General features: G+C 53.1%; 3 protein-coding genes across 9 annotated transcripts in view; 1 reads left to right on the plus strand and 2 right to left on the minus strand.

Moving 5' to 3' along the window:
* Positions 1 to 2,792, minus strand: CCDC27 (coiled-coil domain containing 27). Its single transcript, XM_053962562.1, has 6 exons — positions 2,576 to 2,792; positions 1,621 to 1,751; positions 1,401 to 1,478; positions 916 to 1,128; positions 349 to 453; positions 1 to 233 (listed from the first exon to the last, which is right to left on the minus strand). Exons 1-6 carry the CDS (start codon positions 2,673 to 2,675, stop codon positions 96 to 98), a joined length of 765 nt encoding a protein of 254 aa, XP_053818537.1. The 5' UTR covers positions 2,676 to 2,792; the 3' UTR covers positions 1 to 95.
* Positions 2,792 to 11,607, plus strand: LOC128798754 (myo-inositol 2-dehydrogenase-like). 2 transcript variants are annotated; one of them, XR_008434533.1, is made up of 10 exons: positions 2,792 to 3,048; positions 3,623 to 4,144; positions 5,041 to 5,111; positions 5,535 to 5,643; positions 5,778 to 5,908; positions 6,293 to 6,400; positions 7,297 to 7,415; positions 8,187 to 8,343; positions 8,802 to 9,365; positions 11,237 to 11,607. XR_008434533.1 is itself a non-coding variant. In XM_053962556.1 (9 exons), exons 1-9 carry the CDS (start codon positions 2,804 to 2,806, stop codon positions 8,948 to 8,950), a joined length of 1,611 nt encoding a protein of 536 aa, XP_053818531.1. In that variant the 5' UTR covers positions 2,792 to 2,803; the 3' UTR covers positions 8,951 to 10,905. The 2 variants fall into 2 exon arrangements, 1 of the variants encoding a protein (XP_053818531.1); XM_053962556.1 differs by lacking the exon at positions 11,237 to 11,607 and having other exon boundaries at positions 8,802 to 10,905.
* TP73 (tumor protein p73) overlaps positions 11,500 to 17,241 on the minus strand; it is a 22,965-nt gene continuing 17,223 nt past the window's right edge. For 2 of the 6 annotated variants that reach the window (XM_053962549.1, XM_053962550.1), the window contains exons 6-12: positions 16,802 to 16,944; positions 16,417 to 16,505; positions 15,984 to 16,108; positions 15,120 to 15,274; positions 14,882 to 15,014; positions 14,028 to 14,121; positions 11,500 to 12,512 (exon numbers count right to left, since the gene is read on the minus strand). In XM_053962549.1, coding sequence (XP_053818524.1) covers positions 12,192 to 12,512; positions 14,028 to 14,121; positions 14,882 to 15,014; positions 15,120 to 15,274; positions 15,984 to 16,108; positions 16,417 to 16,505; positions 16,802 to 16,944 — 1,060 coding nt within the window. In that variant the 3' untranslated portion in view covers positions 11,500 to 12,191. The remainder of the gene's footprint in view (positions 12,513 to 14,027; positions 14,122 to 14,881; positions 15,015 to 15,119; positions 15,275 to 15,983; positions 16,109 to 16,416; positions 16,506 to 16,801; positions 16,945 to 17,241) is intronic. The other 4 variants (XM_053962554.1, XM_053962552.1, XM_053962553.1 and 1 more) reach the window with 2 other exon arrangements.

A 17,241-nucleotide genomic window follows, 5' to 3' on the forward strand; every position in this document is an offset into this window, starting at 1 on the left:
TTGGTGTCGGTAAAATGAGTTTAATTTCTTGTAAGGCACCAGCTCTGAGCCGAGAGCTCAGAGCCTGAGGCTGGTGATGGGTTCTGGCTCAGCCTTCAGAGCCTTTCCATCCTGGAGGATTTCCTTCTCCTTGCTGGCGATGCCGTGTGGCTGTCACTGCTGCTGAGCAGTGACGCCTTGCTGCCCTTTTTCTTCAGCATCTGCTGGAACTCCTGCCGCTCGTTAATGATTTTCTGAAAATCAGCGATATGTGAAGGGGTGGGGAGGCTGGGAGCAGCACTGCAAAGTGTTCTCTTACCTCAGCAGTCCCTTCCTGGCTGCTGGAAGCTGTCTGGAAGAGCCACATACCTGCATTGCCTCCAGCACCTCATTGTCTGTGAGCTCGGCCTGGGGGTCCTGGCTGCCCTCCACGCAGAACGTAGCCTGGATTATTTTGTTTCGAAACCTTTCAAACTTTGGATAAAAGAGGAGAGCAGGTGTGTTCAGTCTTTATGTGCAATTCCTTGGCATTTGCATGGATTTACAGAGACTGTGCTGTCAGGCTTGGGCAAAGGACTGGTGAATGATGATGTGGAAAGTGTTTATGTGAAACGACAGGCGGTTTGGGCTTCACTGAAAGTGCTGTGGTAATTATGTGGGTCTAGGTGGAATCTTCCCCTGGCACCAGGCACGTCTGCCTGCAGGAGATGACTTCAGGGTGGTTCTTGTTACCTTGGGTCTGGAAGGATGTTAGAAATCTGGTGATGTAACTGATCTGAACTCATGTTTCTCAAAATTTTCTGGTATTTGAGGTCTGTTTTCTTTATAACTGGCACAAGAGCTGCCCGCTCCACAGCTAGGGAGCAAATGGATTGAGATTCCCAAGTGTGTCCCAAGAGGGAGACAGGGCTCTGAGGTGAAAGAGGCCATGCTTACCTTGCTGCTGATGAGCTCCAGTGCCACTCTGGTTTGCAGCTCCGTGTGCTGCAGTTCCTCAACCTGGCTCTGGATCTCCTTCTGGGCCTGTTTCTGCCTCAGGAGGTGGAGGCGGGTGGTCACAAGCTCAGCCTGCAGCTGGCTGATTGTCCCCTGTAACTCACTGATGAGCTTGTTCTGCTCAGCCAGCTGGGATTCCTGTTTTGTAACAACCTGAGCAGATACAGAAATCCAGCTGTCACTGGGGAGAAGAAAGTGAGCAAGTTTGGCCTCATTTTCCCACTATTTGGTCCAAATGCTTCCTGGGCAGAATCTAGGGACTAACAACCTCACCAGTACTGGTAGCTGTTATTATTTGGTGTTTTCTCTAAAACACCAATTTGGATTGAGTAGGGGTTTTATATGCCAAACTCCACCAGCCCTAAAACCAGCCCAGTGAAACGGCAAACACCAGACTTTTCTGTAGAGGCTTTGCACAAATTCACCTGTTTAAGGTTGCGGTTCTCCTCCTCCATCATCACCACCGCTTCTTTCTGCCTCTGTTCTTCTGTCAGGCTGCAAAACTGAAAGGAGAATATTTTACACTTCAGTTTCACAGCTACATGTGTCACTCCTGCCTATGAGAGAGGGACATGTAGGAAAAATCCCAAATTGCCAGCTGGTGTGTCTGCTGCTAGCCATGGCCACCATGCTCTTGGGCCGTACCTTGTCAGACACAGCTTGGAGCTGGACTTCTCGCTCTCTGAGCTGCTTCTGCAGCAATTCCTTTTCAGATCTGATTCTCCGAAGCTTGGATTCTTGGATCTCCATCTGTCTTTGCAAGGAAGAGATGGCACCTGTAAAGTGGGAGAGTACTCTGTTAGCAAAGCAAATCCCTGCTGAACACTGTGGCTGCTTTTGTCAGGTGAGCATAAGCAAAGCCACTGTGGGAACAGTCTGGGAACAGACTTGGGTCACATTAATGCTGCAGCCTCAGTGATTCTGGGTGATAATGTGGTTTGTGGTGCTTTGCTGGGATGTGGGTTTGTACAGCCTGGAGAAGAAAAGGTGGTTTCACTTCAGGGTGACCTAATTGTGGCCTTCCAGTACCACAAGGAGCTGACAAGAAAGAGAGAGAATGTTTACAAGGGCCTGGAGAGACAGGACAAGGGGGAATGGCTTCACACCGATAGAGAGCAGGGTTAGATTGGATATATGGAAAAAATTCTTCCCTGTGAGGGAGGCCCTGGCACAGGTTTTCCAGAGCAGCTGTGGCTGCTCCATCCCTGGAAGTGTCCAAGGCCAGGCTGGATGGGGCTGGGAGCAAACTGGGATAGTGGAAGGTGTCCCTACCCATGGCATGGGGTGGGATTGGGTGATTTTTAAGGCCCCTCCAACCCAAACCATTCTGTTATTCCATGTGAACTAAACAACCCGACTCTGAGGTGGGCACTGCTCTGAGGACCCACAGAGTGGGCGCCTCGAGCCCCGCTTGGCTGCTGTGCTCAGCGCTTTCTCTGCTGGGTTTTCTCATGTCCTTCACTTCCACGGGGAGAAAGAAAGTGTTTTCAAAACACCTTCAGCCTGTGAGCGACACCCTCTAATGTTTCCAAGGTGAAAGGAGCCGAACTGAATGAGACCTAGGCAGGTAAAGGTGTGTTCTAGGCACCTCCCGCGGTACCTATGGCCATGTTGTGGTCATCCTTGGCTTTCCGCAGCTCCTGCCGGAGCTGTCCCATGGTTTCGGTGAGCGCTGGTCCCTGCAAGCCATCGGCTTCCATGGCCCGGGGCTGCGGCTGCGGCTGGGGCCGGGGCCTCTCCCGGCGCCGCGGGGCTCGGAGCGGCGCCGCTGCCGGGCAACGGCGTGAGGCGGGCGGGCCTTCCGCTTCCGAGTCAGCGGGGCCGGGCCATGGGGCGGAGGAGGAAGACGCTGCACGACTACGCGGCCGAGTTCTCGGAGCTGTCGGTGCGGCGGGAGCCGGCGGGGCCGAGCGCGCCGGGCCCGGCCGGCGCCGTGGAGACGCTGTTCTGCACGCCGTGCCAGCTGCCCCTCAGGGTGCGCCGCGACCGCATCCTGGAGCACCTCAGCTCGGGCCGCCACTGCCGCAACCGCCGCCTGCTCCGGCAGCTCGGGCTGCGCGCCCCGGGGCTCCGGTGAGGCACCCACTGCTGCTCGGGCTCACCCGGCCTTTCCCTGCCTCACCCGCCCCGTCTCGGGCTCACCCGGCCTTTCCCTGCCTCACCCGCCCCGTCTCGGGCTCATCCCGCCCTTCCCTGCCTCACCCGCCCCCAGAACAGTGTCCCCAGCTGGACCAGTGTCCGTCCCCCTGTGCCGGGCATTGCTGAGGCCCTTTGAGTGCCGTGTCTAGTTCTGTCCCTCACTACAAGAGAGGCTCAGTGTGTCCTCAGAAAGGCATGGAGCTGGGCAAGGGGCTGCGGAGTCAGTCCTATGAGGAGTGGCTGAGGGAGCTGCGGGTGGCACTTAATGCTGTGGTTTAATTAACAAGGAGGTGTTCAGTCAAAGGTTTGCCCTGATGATCTTGGAGGTCTTAATGATTTTTTTAATTATCTGTCTCACCTGACCCCACTCAGGACAACATCCTCAGATGTATCGTGGCATTCTTGGGGTGTTCTTACGCAGGGTGTTCTCAAGAGTTGGATTCGATGATCCTTGTGGGTCCCTTCCAGCTCAGGATATTCTCTGATCCTCTGGTCTCTGTCTCCTCAGCTCTGCAGGTCCCGAGTCCAGCGTGAGCCTGAGCCTGCCCCTGCCACTCGACGTGCCCTCCCTGCTCTCCCATCCCTCCTTCCTCATCGCCACTGGATCCAGCACTGGCTACAGCATGGTCCCCTCCCCACCCTCCTGCCACAAGCTGCTGTTTCCCCACCACCCCATCCCCGCCACGCACAGGGACGACCCAACACCCTCCATCTCCAGCCACCCCTCACCGCTGGCCACCTTCCACACCAGGACTGCACCTCTTGGCCAAAGTGGGCCCGCACCTGATGCCTCCAACAGCCCGACACCCCCCTCATGTCATGGTGGCAGCGGCGTCGGCCTCGTGCTCTTCGGCGCAGGGCTCGTGAGCAAAGCCTTGTTGCAAAGCCTGGTGGAGGAAGCAGGCTGCTGCCTGCTGTACGTGGTGGAGGATCAGCTGGAGGAGGTGGAACGTGCCTTCGGCGCCGAGGTCCCGGCTGGCACCAGGGTGCTGCGGCAGCAGGATGCCACCATTGCACTCGGTGATCCGCGGTACTGATGGCCACCAGCTCCCGGGTGTGGCTCTGCTCAGGGCGGGGGTTTCCAGCCAAGCCTTGCCTTCCCCTCTGGGAAACTCTGTAGCAGCCCCAGATTGTGCCTCTGGCCATCCTTGTGGGAGTGAGGGGCCCTTTTGTCACCTACCCATGAGTCCTTCAGGAGTCTGAGAAGCTTAGCTGGAGTTGCATACCCAGATTAATGGAAACTTGGAGGTGTTCAGTTACAGGCAGTTTGGTTAAGAAGTAAAAAAAGACCTGTTTTCCTCTATTCCCACAGAGCAATAATAAATGACACCTTCCCTGCTGCCTGCCAGTTTCCCTGTCTCAGAGCAGTCAGCTGAGTTTGGTGGCTCTTGGAGCTCTGAGATAAGCAAGGGTTGGTCTAAATAGGGAGGATTGTGGCATTTTGCTTTACAGTTGAACTGAACAACTGTAACATCACTAAAGTGCTGTTGCTGTCAGGTCTAAAATATTGCAGGAGCAAAAGGCAGAGCTTTTAGGAAAGGCAGATTTGATACTAGAAAGTAAAGAATCACAGGTAGCTAAGATGCATCAATCAGTAGCTCTACCACACAAATACTTTGGATTTCTCTGTGTGTGTGTTAACTGACAGGATTTACATCATTTTTAAAGGAAACCTTTAAAAGAGTTTCTCCTTGAAGATGCAGGAAAAGCAGTGCAATTCCTTTGTGTCACTTGTGATTTTAACCTATGTATGTCACTCTATATTTCATCTTTGAAGCAAGCACCAAGTTCCTTCTATAACCCAGCTGGCTCTTCCAGAGCAATGTGGCTTTAGTTTTTTTTAACTGTAACCAAATAGAGCTTTTGAGCATTGCTTGATCTAGTGAAAACCTTGTCCTTACTGAAGATCTTTCTTGATTCCTGCAGAGTCTCTGGAGCCATTATTTGTTCCCCACCTGATGAAGCCCCTGAGATGGTAAGAGATGCCTTACGAGCAGGTGAGAGGAGCAGCTGCACATTCAGCTTTTCCCTGTGCCCACTGATGTGCAGTTGTGAGTGTGTTTGTGTTTCAGCAGCAGCCCTGGAGCTGTACAGGCTCTCAAATTGTGTAATTAAAGTGACTGAGATCCCTGCTGATGTTAATGGCTGGACACCAGTCACCAGTGGGGTTTGTGCTATGCTGGTCCCAGTATGACTGGGTAGTGTCTCATCCTAAAATCCCACCAGGACTCACAGGAAAGCTGTCACCAAAACAGTCCCACTCCTGGGATCTGGGACAGCTGAAACCACAGCAGGCAGGCAGACGGGGATAAATGCCATCAAAACCACAAATGTAACGAGCTGTGTACATTACTGCAAGATCAAGGTGTTTTGTGCAGCTGTGTCTCCCCTGAGCCCCGTGTGTGTCCTGTTTGGCACAGGTAAAGGTGTGTTCTGCGAGGGGCTGCCCAGCTTGGACAGACAGACAGCAGAAGCCTGTTTCGATGAGGCCGACAGGTGTGGGAGGCCACTCGTGTGTGGGTTCTACAAGTAAGACCAGCAGTTTTCCTGTGATTTATTCTTGATAAAATCACATGTCTGGAAGCAGCACTGATTCCTCAGGCCTTCCTGCCTTTGTCCTCAAATCAGCTTGGTTTCACCTCATTCCTTGTTTCCCTTGGAAGGCGCTTTGACCCAGCCCTGCGGTTCCTGTACAAGAAGGTGCGGCACAGCCGGGCGCTGGGCAGGATCCACCGGATATCGACCATCAGCAGCCTCTATCCTGCAGCCTCTGTGAGCCTGCTGAGAGCCTCAGGTACCCAGCAGCTTCCTGCTGAAGAGTCTGGGCTTCACTCAGAGTCATGGAATGGTTTGGGTGGGAAAGGATATTTAAGCTCATCTGTTTCACCCCCTGCCATGGGCAGAGACACCTTAACCAGACCAGGCTGATCCAAAACCTGTCCTGGAAATGTCTCTGTGTTCTGTGGGAATTCCCCTGAATTTGTATAGCCTTAAGATCCATGGGGAAGAGTGTTTTTTGAGGAGAGTTTTCTTTACCAAATTTCATTTTTGTGCATTTTTTGTCCCTTTAGTTTTTTCATTGTGGGGGCTTTTTATACCATCTCTGAGCAGTTCAGAAATGTAAATTGGCTGTGGGTTTCAATACGGAGACGTTAATGCCCAGTTTTGGTTCTTCCAGGTGGAATTTTTTACAACGCTGCCGTGCACGACATAGATATTATCAGTTTGTTGTTGGGAGAGAGTGTGCCAGATACAATATTTTCCCTGGGCCATGCCTTCTGTGCAGGTAAGAATGCGTCTCTTGATGGTTTATTTGGTACCTCTGGACTTCAGGGTTAAAACTGGGAAGAAAGAAGGAACAAGAGCATTATAGCCATGACAATTGTTCCATCATGGAGCAGCTGAACAAACAGGCTGGTGGAACAGAAGGGCAGGTTCCTTGGGGCTATTTGGTGAAGATCTCTGAATCTGGTGAATCTCCTGATGTGAAGCAGTTGCAGTGGAGTTATCATTGAACATGACTTTGCAGGGCACCAGGTTTGGAACCAGAGTGCAGAAAATACTGAGCTAAGGCTTGAGCTCACAAGAACGTCAATGAAATATTCATTCTCTGCTTTCTCTGGCCCTTCCCTGTGGATCCCAGCACAAAGCTCTGGGTCACGTTGGGCTGATGTGCACACTTTGGGTTACCACACTCATTTAAATGAACTATAAAAGGTGGAAGCTGCCATTTTTGAAATGGAAATGCAGAGTTTTAATTAAGGTAATTGCAGCAGCTGCCAAGCTTGGCTGGCTGGGGTGAGGAGGGGCAGGATACAATGCTCTCTTCCATGGCACACGTTGAAATGCAGCAAACAAGAGCCCTCCAGGAGGGTTCTGTACCTTCTGCCTCGCTCCAGCAACGTGCTGGAAGTTGCCTGATCCTGGAAGCACAAGTGGGTGCCCTCGTCAGGGAGCTGCAGACTGGGAAGGTGGAGTTGGGCCTGGGGCTGTGTGTTCCTGGAGAACTGCCTGTGTTCCATCAGGAATGCTGATGGAGCAGCTGGAGTGCTGTCACCAGTGTGTCCTGTGGGAAGGTGTCAGGAAGCCAGTGTCGCCTCACGAAGCAAGAGTAGCAGTTTGTAGCTGTAGAATGTGCTGGTTTGCTGTTCCTGGGGTGAGCCAGGCCTGTTTTGTCCCCAGACATGGGCTGCCTGAGGGATGTGGACATGGTCACCATCAGCATGAAGTTCCCCAGTGGAGCCATTGTCACTCTGGACGTCAGCCAGCACTGCACCAGGAGCTGTGACCAGCGGCTGGAGGTGGGGTCCTGCTGCTCAGTCAAGCGTGTTTTGACTCCACAGCCCAGCACAATTTTTCTCCTCTGGGTGTGCCTGCAGGACATTTCCCAAAACCCCTCTGTTACAGAATCATTGAGGTTGGAAAAGACCTCCAGGCTCATCAAATCCAACCTGTCACCAATCCCCACCTTGTCACCCAGAGCAGAGCTTTAAGTGCCACATCTGTTTGTTGTGCTGTTGCCTCAGCAGCAGTGGCTTCTTGTCCTTTTTCAATCTATAATCCACTTTCTCTTTTCTCACCCAAATTTTTGCTCTGTCCCATGCATTATGTGGTGGTAAGAACTGCATGAATCATACCAGAGCAGGAGCTGGTGTCAGCTCTCCTGAGGCTGAAATTGAGCAGATTTCCTTTGTCCTTTCCAGGGTGGTCTCAGCTGTGTAGCAGGAGTCCAGCATATGAAAGGGGAAGAAAAGTGTAAATTCCTACAGTAATGAATAATTACAGCTATCAGGGCTGGTCTTGGGGAGGAATTTCTTGTTAAGCACTTATAAAAGGGGCTTTGCTCAGGTGAGGTATCACACAAGTGGAAGCCACTGTACTGCAGCAGATCCATGGTGTTTCTGTTGTGTCTGAACCATACCAGGGCTGGGGCAGGTGTGACTCCTCATTTCACAACCTACTTTTGTCTTGGTTTTACAAACCAGGACTTCTCTAGCCTGGCCAGGTGTGTGAGATTGAAAGTATGATAATTTTTAAATGTTCTTTCTTCCCTGTTGTGCTCCTTCCCTCAGGTTCACGGGTCTCAAGGGACATTAAGGGTGGACAACCAGAACCCCCTGGGCATCACAGAGCATGGGACTTCTGTGTCCATCTGTCCTCAAACCCAAGCTGAGCGCTACAGAGATGCGTACAGGGAGCTCTTCCGGCACTTCCTGAGAACACTGAAAGGTGGGACAAGGCTTAAATTGATGGCTGGTGTTGCTTTGGATTGGCTTTGCTGGGGGATGCACTGTGTCAGGTCATGGTAGGGAATGATGATCTGAAACTCTGTGCTGGGAAGAAATGAGAGTTGGGAGGGGAAATTGCCTTGGACCTTACTGTCCTTTGTGATGAAAGCAGCTGTTTGTGACCGCCAAGAGATCCTCAGCTGGAGTCCTGGCTGCCCAGAAGGGATAAAAATCACAGAATCATGGAGTGGCTTGGGTAGGAAAAGGTTTTGAAGATCACCTAGTCCAAGCCATTTTTGTTCAGCAGTATTTCAGTTCTTGTAGCTGCATTGGCAAGGCAGGAGGAGGGGCTGAAATGTTTTAAGTCCTGCGGCCGCAGTGCCAGGAACTGCTGTGGTGGGATCTGTGCTCACAGGGGACCCCACAGACTTCATCCAGTGCTTTGTTCCTGTCCCACAGGCCAGGAGCCCCCCGTGGTCACCAAGGAGCAGTTCCTCTGGACGATCCAGGTCGCTGCAGCAGCTGAGCAGTCCTGGAGGAACAGATCTGCCGTGGACTTGCACAGCGGTGCCACAGATCCAGCTGGAGTCAAGGCTGAGCTCGTGTGACAGCCACTCCCACCCAGTGCCCCAACAGAAGCCTGGATGGAGGTTTTGGTGTTCCCACTGGGAGTGCCCAGCAGACAGAGGCACTTCTGAACCAGGAGCATTTGGTGCTGGGGCAGTGCAGGGTTCCTGCCATGTCAGCCAGAGCCTGCTAGAAATTCCGTGTGGTTTCATCCAGGTGGCTTTTCCTCCTGGAGGGTGCTGCTGGCCATGGAGCAGTTTTCCTGGGAGGAGAGTGATGCTCCTTGGGCCAGGCAGGGCGGTGTAGGACCACCAATAGCTGGGATGAGGGAGAAGTCTCCCCTTGGAGAGGGAACAGCCACTGCCTGCCTGGAGGAGAAGTCACAAGCAGGAGCCTTCCCAGCAGTGCCACAAGGAAGGTGATGTAATGCTCAAAAAACCACAGGAGCATCTGTCTGTGAGTATGCTTAGATTGGATATATGGAAGAAGTTCTTCCCTTTGAGGGTGGTGAGGGGCTGAAATGGATTTCCCAGAGAAGCTGTGGCTGCCCCATCCCTGGAAGTGTTCAAGGCCAGGTTGGACAGGGCTTGGAGCAACCTGGGGTAGTGGAAGGTGTCCGTGCCCAGGGCAGGGGGTGGGACTGGATGAGCTTTAAGGTTCCTTCCAAACAAACCTGTCTGGGATTCCATGATCCTGTTTGGGACACAGACCTCAACAGAAGGCAGAGCTACAGGCCAGTCAGCGTCTGCCAGGAGCTTTGGACCTTTGTCATGTGTGCAGCAGGTGTGTGGCTCTGACTGTTCCTGTCTGGCTGTCACATGCCAGTTTTCAAGATCTTTTGAAACTTTTTTTTTTTGGTATTTTTATTGAATTAAAACAACATTCTTGACTTCTTCCATTTCAAGGCATTAGTTTATAAACTTCTTGCAAGAACCTTTAGTTCAATCAATTTCCAATTCCAATATTGTGGAATATATACTCCTAACACTAGAAATAGTGGTGAAATTTGTGTTCTTTTTGGGAAATTGTTTTTAACAGTGTAATTTTTCAAGCTCGGAAAAACTGTGTCTAATGTTTGTTCTCCATTCCATTCACTATTTTTTAGCCATTTACTGAGAAAAAAAAAGTTTTATGTGTCCAGAAGCTGGTTTTTGCCTCTCTGTACTCGCTGTAGCAGATTAGTACACAATAGTGGGGTTCTTTTTTGTTTCAGTAGCTTCAGGCCCTTTGAGGTCTTACAGTTGAAGGTTTACTCTGGGTTAAGAGGCTGCTTTCTGTCCAGTTTTAATTTCCAGATGCAGGAATTCCCACATGTGCTTTTATTGTGTTACAAAAAAAAAAAAAAAAGAAAAACAAAAAAACTCAAGGAAAAAAAAACAAAACAAAACAAAAAAAAAAAAGCCAAAACAAAACAAAAGAGAAACCACAGCTATAAAAATAACACATTTTCCAAAGATAACATTACAAAAAATACAATTCCTACCACGGAGTGATCCATTAATACTGCCGGGAACAGCCCCGGGAACGCTGGAAATGTGAGTGGCTGTTGCAAAAGCTTTAAAGCATTAAAGTGCTTTACTGAGCCATTTCCTGGGGACACAGATTCACTGTCAGCCATGCCAGGGGAGTTCCCAGCCCCAAAGGTTCCCAATCCCTGTGGTGAGAGGTGGGATGGCCTCGGGGATGGTGACTGCACCTGCAGCTCACCAGTACCCGAGGGAGAGGAGGGACAAGAGGCAACAACCCAACAACCACTCTGTGCTGAAGGCTCAGAGCTGCTGTGGGACACCCAGACAGGCCCTTGGAGGAGCATCCCATGCCCAGGGCTGTGAGTGCAGCACATCCAGTGGTCACACTCCTGTACCCCTTGGAGCAGCCACTGCCTGCCTGGAGGAGAAGTCACATCTCATGTGAACCCTGGTGGGACTTGAGCTCTTCTTCTGCTCTTGCTTAGAGGCTCCAGGGCTTTAGGAAGAGTATCCAGCCCCTTCCTCAGCCTGGGGATGATGGGAAGCAGGTGCAGGGCTGCCTTTGGAGGCTTCCAGAGGGAGAGTGCAGCAGTGGGAATGTGCTGGGCATCATCACCTCTGTGCAGGTTCTCTCAGGCTGCCCAAAATCTCAAGTGACCCAGGGTTGAGGGGGCAGATGCAGAAGCTCCCTGCCCTCCCTCCCACAGCGACAGCTTCTGTGACTTCCAGTGCCTTTCCAAGACCTGTTGTGGGACATTGCCTTCCCAAATGTGTCGGGAATAAACATTCAGGGAGGGAACACTCCTATTTGTGCCCTTGCTTTCTTTGAAGGCTTTTTTCCCCTGTCTGAATCAACAGAGAAATTGCAGCTGGAGAAAATTATGAGGAACAGAAGAGAATTGGGCAGCCAGTCCATGCCATGCTCCAAAAAGATGGAATTTACACCATGACATTCCAGCTTGTCAGGTCTGACCTGTCAACAAAACTCCCCAAGGGAGCAGGGAAGGATCATCCAGACCTCTGACTTCCCAGGACAATCACTCCCTCCTCCACAACTGCATGCAAGAGATTCAGAGGAGGGAAAAAACTGAGTTTTGAATAGATAAGGCTGGAGACAGGATTCTCTGCATGTTTACGTGCTACAACATGGAATTTACTTGACACTCCGGTGTCTCAGGAGTCAGTATCAATTTTTATAGCTTACATGAAAATAAATCTTTCTCTCTCCTTACAGCACAATGAGTTTACTGTATGTACATTCTGTTTATATACACCAACCTTTAAGTACAAGGACACACTGGTAATGACAAACAGGGTCTTTCTGGCTCTACAGAGGGCTGAGGGAAGGGGTGCGTTTGGCAGTCCATGGAAAAGCTGGACATGGCTTCACACCAGTCCCTGGCAATGCCTGCACAACTCAGGGCTGAGTCTGCTGCAGTGACAAAGCCCTCTCAGTCTGGGACACCACAGAGAACACGGACGGTGAGCAGGGGTGAGAAAAATGTGCTGTCCTTACACTGCTGGATGCAGGGATGCTCCAGGAAAACACAAATCACACAGTGCCTCCTGTGCCATGGGCAGGCAGAAATCCCGCTCTGGCTGCTGAGCTGGCTCGGCTGCCCTCCTCCTTTCCTTCCTCCTCCTCCTCACTTCCAGTCTCCTCCCCAGGCAGGCGCCTCCTGCCTGGCTCAGGGCCTGCAGTTCCCCTGGATAACAAAATTAAACTTCTCCAGGTGCCCAAGGCTGCAAATACATTTTGAGGGGGGGGTGGTTTATCACCCCGCCGGCGTCTCGCTGCCACCTCTGGAGCCCCTCAGTTGATCTCTCCCTCCGTGAACTCCTCCTTTATGGACTGTTTGCGGGATTTGCAGTCCGGGAGGTCGAAGCCGAAGTCGGCCCAGTCGTCGGCCGCGCCGCGGTTGGGGATGGTGATGGTGTGGCGCACGCGGAAGTGCACGGCCTCCATCACCCGCTGCCGCTGCAGCTCGCCCGAGCTGCCGATGGAGATGGTGGAGGCGTTGCTGCTGGAGCGGATCAGCTGCTGGGCCCCGTAGTCGTGGCTCTGCTTGAGCTCCTGCAGACCCCGCCAGATGATCATGCGGTACTGCTCCGGGATCTTCAGTGCTGCGAGATCCTGCAAGGACAACACCGCTGAGGCACGGCCGGCAGAGATGGGACTGTTCCAGCAGGAGAGAGCCCCAGGTCATGCTTTTGGGGGGACACATGGGTGCAATGCCCAACAGAGCAGAGCTGGACCTCCTGCCATGGCCATGGTGCATCGTCCCCTGGGTTATTTCTTGTTCGTAACCCAGTTACTCAATCGCAGCTTTGCAGGTTGGAGACTTTTTGTTGTTGTTTTGGGGGGGGTTTCACATCAGACTGATGTGGAAATGGGAGGGAAGGAAGGGATCATTCCCCTTGAGCACAGGTTGTAGAGCAGCATGTGGAGCATCCTTGTGGCTGTGCACTTGGGATGGCCTCTGCTCTGGTCCTGGCCCAGGAGGCTGGAGCAGCACCAGCCTCGAGCACTCGGGTGGGTGACAGCAGGAGAGGTGGGTGACCTCAGACTGGGGATGTGTGCCAGGACACACACCAGCACAGGGGGGAGCTGCCAGGGATCCACGTTAATGCCGACACAGAGACTCACAGGAGCGTTAACTGGAGCAGACAGCAAGTATGCAATTAGTAGCTACAAACACCGACTCAGACACACAGCTCTGCCCTGACACAAGTTTTGGCCATTCCTAAACGTTCCTGTGGACAGCTGACAGGCAGTTATGGAGTTAGTTCAGCAAATGGTCCAAAACCAGGCTCAGGTTACACAACTGGCCCCAGCCACCAGTGACAAATCATCATCTCTGCTGCGGGGTGTTGTAGCTGCCAGGTAGAGACACTGCTACACCTGCCTGGGGCAAAATGAGGTCAAAACAGGGTTGGGCAGGAGCTCTGTCTCAGTCAAAACACCAGCTCGGGGATTTACAGGGTTTTTCACGGCTCAAAGGACTCGGGATTGTTTTTTGTTTTTCTTTTTTTTGTTCCTCTGATGGGCTGGGGAACAGCTCCGCTGCCACCCCTGGTACCAGCACCAGAGTGTGGCAGCAGCAGAGGCTGATGCTCTGAGCACACACAGGTATTTCCAGCATACCCTCCATGTTTTTTCTGATAGCTTTTGCCTGACCTGGACTATTTCATTCCAGACTTCAGCCTCTTTCATTCTAAAGATTAGCAGGGGAAGAGGTGAGACTAGATTAAACCTCCCTGAGCTGCAGTGAGGTGTCCCTGCTGGCTCCAAGGGATATGGGGTGTTTCACTGAGCACCTCAGCTGTGTTCTCTGTGTTAGGTGGGAAATCTCCCTGAGCTCTGACCTGGGGATCTTTGATCTCTGTTGTTTCTGAGAGTCTGGAGGAAGCAGTTGAGACTGGTTGTAGTCTTTTGGTACTGGTTGTGATTTTTACCAAGGCCTGAGCAACAGCTATCTCCAAAGGATCATCAAGGGGGCAGGAATGACAGGCATCAATCCTGGGAACACATTCTGTGTGAGGGGTTGGGGCTCAGGTTTCCCTTCCTCCAAAACACTTTTGGTTTTGCTTTTCAGACCAACAGCTGTGGGAAACAAGTGGTAAGAACAGATCTCCCCAAAGCATTTACCTCTATGGATAGGTTCTGCAGGTGGTAAATATTCTGTAACCCTTGTGAGGTGAAATAGTCGATGCAGTTTGGACACCCCAATCCTGTTAAAAAACTGCAGAGAGAGTTTGGAAAATAAAGTGGCATTAAGTTCTCATGAACAACAGCTGTGTCCCATCTCTGTGGGACAGACCATGTCAGGTGGGGGATGTGGAGAGCTCCATGGGTGCCCCACTGGCACTAAGGTCAAAGCACAGTGTGGGGTTGTCTTCATTCCTAAAACTACAGATGTCTTTCTCCTGATTGTCTGAGATTTTGGCTCAGGAACTCATATAATATGAGGGAGCTCAAGCTACTGGGGAGAGGGCTCAGGGCATGCCCCGGGCCCTGCCCTGTGTGGATGCTGGCCCAAGGTCTGTCAAAACATTTGTGGTCTTTTTAAAGGCCAAAACCTGCAGAGGTTTGAATTAAATTAATTAATTAAAATTAATTAATTTAATTTAAAACCTGCAGAGCTGTTAATGCATTTCTGATTGAAATAAGCCACATGGACCTATTTCCAGGTGTTGCTGTAAGGGGAAGGGGGAAGTTCATAAAGCTACATGCCATTGGACAGGTAGGACAAGACCCTCTTTAGGATGTACTTAACTTCTAGTTGATCAGGGATGGATTCCCAGGGAGGTGTATGAGGGCAGTGGGGGTTTCTGACTGATTGGTAGCTGGGCTTTGGTTGCTGAGGTGAGAGGAACAGCAGTGATTTCTCAGTTGGGGCCAGTGGCCAGTTGACCAGTTGCCAGACAGATGGGAAGGTTAGAGCGAGGGACACAGCAAGGAACAGAGGCCAAGACAGACAGGACACCAGGTGCCTTCCCTACCTGACGAGGCTGGGGTCGGCGTTGTAGGGTGGCGGGGGGGTGCAGTGAGACCCCGACACCATGGACTGGGATGAGTGGCCCCCATTCATTTCTCCATTGGTCTGCATGGGGTGGCTGTTCAGCATTCCGGGTCCTGGGCAGTGGCAACAAATGCACCCATTAGACACCACCCAGACCTGATAACCCGCACTCCTGGGCAGGGAGAGCCCCGTGCTCGGGCTGCTGGCAGAGGACGTACCCATGGGGCCCAGGCTGGGTGCAGAACTGGAGCTGTGTTGGGCAGGCTGCCCCACCAGCTGGTTCACAGAGGGCAGCTTGTTGATTCCTCCGCCGTGGACTTTATTCATGGGGGAAAGGACGGGGCCGTAGGAGGAAGGTGTCTGCAGCTGGTTCCTGTTTGGGGAGGGAACACACTGGTCAGACTGGGGTGAGTGGGATGGAGCTGCCCCGCTCTGGCCTGGAGCTCCCTCCCAGCCCATCCAGCCTCCCCAGCAAGGGTGCTCAGGGGCTGTGGGGGTCTCAAGGGGCTGCAGGGGTCTGGGGGGCTGTAGGGGCATCAGGGGCTGTGGCAGTTTCAGGAACTGTGGGGGTCTCAGGAGGTGCAGGAGTCTTGAGGAGCTTCAGGGCTCTGGGGGACTGTGGGGATCTTAGGGACCCTGGAGGCCTCAGTGATGGTGGAAGTCTCACAACTGTGGGGGTCTCAGGAGGCTGCAGGGGCCTGGAGGACTGGGGGGTTCTCAGGGACTGTGGGGGTCTCTGGGATTGGGGGGGTCTCTGGGGCTGTGAGGGTCTCTGGGACTTTGGGGGTCTCATGTGCTCTGATGGTCTCAGGGGCTGTGAGGGTCTTGGGGCCTGTGGAAGTCTCAAGGGCCGTGAGGGTCTTGGAGGCTGTGAGGGTCTCAGGGGCTGTGGGGGTCTCAGGGACTGTGAGGGTCTCAGGGGCTGTGGGGGTCTTGGGGGCTGTGGGGGTCTCAGGGGCTGTGAGGGTCTCAGGGGCTGTGAGGGTCTCAGGGGCTGTAGGGGTCTTGGGGGCTGTGGGGGTCTCAGGGGCTGTGGGGGTCTCGGGGGCTGTGGGGGTCTCGGGGGCTGGGGCAGGACTCACTGCCTCTGCAGGAGCTGCTGCTGCTGCTGCCGGTAGGAATCCACCAGCTGCTGTGGGACCAGCTCCACCAGCTCCAGGCTTTCCTTTATCTTCATCAGGATCTCAAAGTTCTCCCGGCCTCGCACCTGGAGAAGGGAACAAGACCAGGACTTTGCTTTATTCCTGTCCCACCTGGCCAATTCCTCATGCTCCTTTTTTTCCACCCAGACCGACTGTCAGTGTGGCCAGGGACTGTTTGGGATGCTGCAGTCCCTTGGACATGTGTGTCCATGGATGCTTTTGCTCCTATTCCCAAGGCTCCTGCTGTCCTACAGGAGCCTGTGCAGCCCCAGCCTGCCTGACATCCCCTCCCCGAGGTGCTTCTGGCAGAGGGGACGATGCCACCGCTGTCCCAAGCAGATTTCTGACCCCATTGCAGCTCACCCACACTTACAGGCACGTAGTACATCTCCTCCTCCCCGTGCCTCCGTTTCTTAATGCCAGTGCCCAGCGCTGGGATGCCCTGGGGGCTCTGCTTGAAGGCTGGAGAGGAGAGGGGAAGAGAACAGGACATTGCAGGGAGCACCTCAAGCTGTGCAGGATGCTAAAACCATTCCCCTGGGGCCTGGCATGGCAGTGTCCCTTTGTTATTGTCAATAATGAATAAATATATCCGGCTATGAGAGCCATGCACAGGCATCTTTGGGCTCTGCGAGGAGACGGGCGGGGTCCGATTTATGAGATTTAGTGGAGAAAGGCCAAAGTATTATCCCTGAGTGTGGATTTGAGCCCAAACTTCTGGAGGGCAGGGAGCTCCCCACCCCTGTCAGGGGACTCACTGCGCTTGTTGGCGTTGCCGTTCTTGGCTGTGCTCTCGTTCAGGGCTTGCTGCTCTCGGAAATGATCCTCGTCGGCTTTGCGGTCCCTGCCGGGACAGGCACAGATCCGCCCCTCGAAGGATCTCCTCCCCAGGACCTGGCCGCTGGGAGAACAGCGCAATCAGTGGCCCTGCTTCCCCCTGGGAAGGGCACTGGGACTCAGTCCGGGCAGAAACCAAATCAGCGACCCTCAGCGAGCAACCCTGAGCAGCTGGCTGCTGGGGGAGAAGTGCTCCTGGGGCAGAGGAAGGCTCCAGCTGCTGGGTTGGGTCCCCGGTCCCTCTGTCAGCCCTTCTCCAAGCTGGCAGAGGGGAGCATTGCTGTGCAACGAGCTGGGGCTGCCCCATCCCGTTCCCTGGGGATGCTCCCTGTAGGAGAGGGTTCCTTCCCCAGCCCTCCCG

This window comes from Vidua chalybeata, chromosome 22 (assembly GCF_026979565.1).
Source record: "Vidua chalybeata isolate OUT-0048 chromosome 22, bVidCha1 merged haplotype, whole genome shotgun sequence".
NCBI classification, from domain to species: domain Eukaryota; kingdom Metazoa; phylum Chordata; class Aves; order Passeriformes; family Viduidae; genus Vidua; species Vidua chalybeata.